The sequence below is a fragment of the Octodon degus genome, unplaced genomic scaffold (assembly GCF_000260255.1).
Source record: "Octodon degus isolate 3935 unplaced genomic scaffold, OctDeg1.0 scaffold00002, whole genome shotgun sequence".
In the NCBI taxonomy this organism is placed as follows: Eukaryota; Metazoa; Chordata; class Mammalia; order Rodentia; family Octodontidae; genus Octodon; species Octodon degus.
Genome location: NW_004524578.1, coordinates 32,615,498 through 32,620,648, shown reverse-complemented (window position 1 = coordinate 32,620,648; position 5,151 = coordinate 32,615,498). Strand labels below are relative to the sequence as shown.

General features: G+C 35.5%; 1 protein-coding gene across 1 annotated transcript in view; it reads right to left on the bottom strand.

Moving 5' to 3' along the window:
- Positions 1-5,151, bottom strand: part of C9 (complement C9) — a 67,447-nt gene that overhangs the window by 21,541 nt on the left and 40,755 nt on the right. The window contains 4 exon segments of the mRNA XM_012514007.1: positions 2,531-2,563; positions 2,566-2,610; positions 2,613-2,719; positions 2,721-2,771. Coding sequence (XP_012369461.1) covers positions 2,531-2,563; positions 2,566-2,610; positions 2,613-2,719; positions 2,721-2,771 — 236 coding nt within the window.

Genomic DNA, 5,151 nt, shown 5'->3' with positions numbered 1-5,151 from the left:
ATAATCAGAGCTCGGTGAGCTCAAAGGTGATGTAGCTAAATAAGCAATGGTCTTAATAAAATAATCAGTGAGCTTACAGAAGACACCAATGAAAGCTGGATGAGCTAAACAAAATGATGAAAAACATAAATGACTAGCTTACCAAAGAATTAGAACCAATGAAAAGGTAGCAAACAGAAATTCAGGAGGTAAAAATTCTATTAAAAGTATGGGTATCTGGGGAGATAGCTCAGTAGAATAAACACTTACATGGCAAACACAAGGTCCAAGTTCAAGCTCTGGTACCACAAAAAAAAAAAAAAATTGGGTAGCAAAAGTGACAAATGGGAAGAGTGTCAGATCTAGACCACTGGGCTGATGCATGAGACTGTACATTTAGGAACACCTTAAAGAGAACAGAAACTCATGGAATGTGGACCCATCAGCTGCTACATAATGCAAGAAAGACTAGCATGAGTTGAAATGGAATCAGCCAAGGACCAGAAGATAGCACAGAAACATTACAAATATCTGTTTACAGAAACAATAGCAGAAAACTTTCCAAGTAGAGAGAAAAAAATTATCATACAGATAAGCAGGAAATAGAGAATTCCAAATACCTATGATGAGAAAAGAACTTGTCCACAACACATCATAATCAAAATCCCAGAAAGCCAAATTTAGGACATGATCTTGAAAACTGTTAGAGAAAAACAAATCACTTACAGTGTTAAGCCCATTAGAATTCCTTTACACACCTTAAAAGCCAAATGATGTTGGAGAAAAGTATTTCATGTTCTAAAAGAAAACAATTTCTAAACATAATAATATATCATGTAGAACTATCTTTCAAAATTGATGGAGAAATAAGGACTTTCCATGACAAAACATATCTTAAGATATACATAACCACCAAACAAGCACCCCACCCAAATTCTCACAGATATTCTAGAAAAAGTCAATGAAGCCAAGGATAGCAAAAAATATAGTGGAATGAATATATCAATCAGGGTAAGACATTAAGCAGAAGAAAAAAATAGAAATAGCAACAACAACAACAACAAAAATAATGAAATGACAGGCCTCAATTCTTCAATTAAATGACACAGATTGCTAGACAGGATCAAAAACAAAACCAAGTGGGATGCTATATACAGTGAACACATTTAGCCCAAAAAGAAGTCCATATACTAAAAATCAAAGGATGGACAATAATGTTTTACACAAAAGGAACTCAAAAATGAAAACAAAACAAAGCAAAAAAAATACAACCACCTATCCTATTTTTGAACAAAGTAAACTTCAAGTCAAAACTAATACAAAGGGGCAAAGAAGATGATTGTTTACTGGCTGATGGAACAATTAATTCAATGGGAAGAGATAACAATTATAAATATATAAGGACTGAATACCAGCATATGCATCTTCATAAAACCAACACTGCAGCAAAACAAAAGATCAGATAAATAGCAATACAACTATAGTGGGACATGGCAGTACCAAATATCATAAATAAAAAAAAATCATAAATAGATCCACAAAGAAACATCAGAGTTGAGCCATACTTTCAAAAAAATATCTATGGAGTATTCCTTCAAAAGAGAGACTATGCAAAGAACTTCATGAACACATGGAAATTAAATAATGTCCTTTTGAACAAGTAGGTCACAGATTAAATTAAAGAAGAAATTGGACAGTTTCTATAATTAAATGAAATGCAAATACAATATACCAGAACTTAATGAGACACAGTAAAAGCAGTCCTATGAGTAAACTTTATACCAGTGAACATCTCTATCAGAAAAACAACTAGATCAAATAAACAATTTAATGGTGAACTTTGGGCATCTAGAGAAAGAAGAAGTTAACCCCAAACTTACCAGAGGGAGGAAATTACAAATATCAGAGTAGAAATTAATGAAATAGAGACTAAGAAAACAATATAATGTATTAATGAATCAAAAAGTTGGTTTTTTAAAAAAGATTAAATAAAACCAACAAACTGTTAACAAACCTTATCAAAAATGGGAAAGAAAAGACTCAAGCACATTCAATTAGGAGTGAAAAGGGTGAAATCACAACAGATCCTGCAGAAACCCAGAGCATAATCTACACCTACTTTGAGAACTTGTAGTGAAAAAAGCAGAAGAAATGGACAGATTCCTAGATACATATGAATTACTAAAAGTTAATCAAGAAGATATAAAAATTCTAAAGAGACCAGTATTAGTCAATGAAATTGAAGATATAATTACAATCTACCAACAAAGAAAAGCCAGGCTTTGATGTATTCTGCGCTGATTTCTACAAGATATTTAGCAAGACCTACTACCTTTACTTTTCAAACTCTTTAATGAAATTGAAAGGAAAAGAATGATCTGAAATTCATTCCTGGAAACAAGCATTACTCTGAAGGGAATAAGAGAGTTCTGTTAAAAGATCAGACTTCCTTAGACCCTTCTTTTAAAGACTTGAACTACTGAAGAAGGCTAAGAGAATGTTGTTTCATCAAAACAGCCTTTGTAGTTAGAATTGTTTTTTGTAGGTATACCAAGCCTTTTCATAGAAGCTTTATCCAGGCTTATATTATTTGATACAGTTCCCCTGGAGACCAAGAGGTACTATAGTGGTTCCATAAATTTCCAAAACCCTGAAATATTCTCCCTTTTTGTAGGCAGTTAGAAGTGCTCTTATACCCTCCAAGAACTTTGTTGTCAACATGACACCCCAGTTCTCAGCACAAACTATCCAGTTAAATTTCTCCTTTCACATGCAGAAAGATTTTTTTTTTCCTTTGGTGCAGAGTAAATGAAGGAGAGAAATGAGTTTTAGCACAATTATTTCAAATAAAATTTCCCCAGTAATAACTTTTAGCAGTTACTAGGGGATACTATTTTATTCCACTTGAGTGGCAAAATTTAAATATTATCATTATGAGCTGTTGACAAGGATACACACCAACTGGAACCCTGACACACAGAGTTTTATACTGGTTAGCAGTTTTTCAGAAAGTTAAATATATATGGATCCTATGACTAGTAATTCTACTCTCATTTATTCACTTAACAGGTTGGAATTTTATGATTGTTTTCTCTTGTTCTGTGAGTCTTAGGTTTTAACTTTTACAGCTCACAAAAGAACATGTTCCTATAATATCTGTTCAAATTAATTGTCTAATTAGGTCTAAATGAAGTAGAACAAAAAGTAAAAGCTCATAAGAAGCAAAATATAAAAACTATAGTTTATAATCTTCAATGGATTGAAACAATGCCTAGTCTCAATTGCCATTTCAGTGTGTCCTGGGGGTGGGGCCGGCATGGCAGGCCTGGGGATCAAATCCCTGGCTCCTGCACCTGCTTGCAGGCACTTTAATCTGCCGAGCTATTTGGCTGGCCCTGGTTGTTTATTTTAAAGTTAGGTCTTAGATCGTTTCCATCCAAATATACTATTATTTCTTCATCTTAATACAATAAAAATATTACCAAAGTCTCACTGATTTGACCAACTGTTACTCATGTTCTTGCCTTTATGTAGAAGCAAAATTCCTTGAAAGAGTTTTCTGGACTTCCAATCTCCAATTCCCCTTTTAACAGCTTTGCTTAAATTGAATTCAATAAAGCTATTGCTCTTGCTAAGACAAAACTTCTCTTGTTAAAGAAACCAATGGTTTTCATAATTCTAAGACCATGATTTCCACCCTCATCTTTGACATGATAGCACATCTGATACAGCCCATTACCCCTTTCTCCTTAATGGAGTTTTTTTTCTTGTAGGGCAATGCTTCTCAAACTGTAAAATGCAGGCGAGACACCTAGGGAGATCCTTATTATGGTGCAATTTTGGGTTAGTTTCATGTTAGATGTGAAGTTATAGCTTCTCAGTGATGGAGATTTTGCTGGTCCTTGAACCACGTTGAGTGGCAAGGTTTCAGGACACTCTTTTGGCCACTTCTGTGTCTCCTTTGCTTGCCTCTGCTCTTAGCACCCATAACCCCTTCTTAAGAGAGTGGCCATCATAATCACTTAAAAACATAAAGGAGAATATTCGCTGTTGGTCTGCAATCCTCTTGAGACCTCCAATGTCACTTAGAGAGCAAGCCCACCTGCACAATGGGCTTTGCAGTTCTTTCTGACCTGATTCAGGTGCCTTCTCTATCGACTCTTTTCTCCTCCCAACTCATTTTGCTTTATCACGTTGGCTTTTTTCTAACTCATCTAGCAGTTTCTTCTTCCTGAACATCATTCTAAACCTAGCTGTTCGGTCATTTTCTTGCTTTGGAATCTCTGCTCAGTTCTCATTTCCTCAACGAAGGCCCCCGGACTTTCTAGAACTGTCACCCCCCAGGTACTCCTGATTGCCTTAACGTTCTTCTATTTTGCCTTTTTGCACACCACTTATCACTTTCTAACTACCACATAGCCTCTTCCTTTTCTTGTTATATTGATTGCTTTTGGCTGTCTCTTTTGAGCTTTTAGCTGCATGAGGACAAGAATATTTGTCAGCTTGATTCACAGAAGCACTCTAAGTACTGAGTTTGTTGTCTATTCACAGAGGAAGGATATAACTAAATATTTATTGAATGACTCAAAAGATTTCCAACTGGACACTGGGCGAATGACATTGTGTGTGTGTGTGTGTGTTTTTTTTTTTTTTCAGAACCAGGCATTGAACTCAGGTCCTTGAGCTTGCCAGGCAAGTGCTTATTCCACTGAGCTATCTCCCTAGCCCCAAATGACAGTGTTCTTACCCATATAAAAGCATTTACACATGATTAGGGATGATGTAAGTGCTAAGAGTTAATTGCTATTATTTTTTAATAAGGTACCTAAATATGGACTGTAATATTAGAAAAAGAAGAATGAAAATTTTATTCTTGTTATACATATTAGAACAAATTTTATATTTATCCCAGTGGTGATAAAGCAAACTTCAAATTTTGGATTAAATATAAAAAATCAAAGATTCTCAATTGTAGATTAAAAGTGTGCTTACAAAGTTAGCAGATCAGGGCCAGCAAGGTAGCTCAGCAGACCAAGCTCCTGCTTAGGCAAGCACAGGGACCAGGGTTCGATCCCCACTACTGCATACCTCAATGGCCCCGCCTCCAGGTGCACTGAGCCAGCCACCAAGACTGAGTGTGGTGGTGCATGCCTGCAATCCCATTGCTGGGGC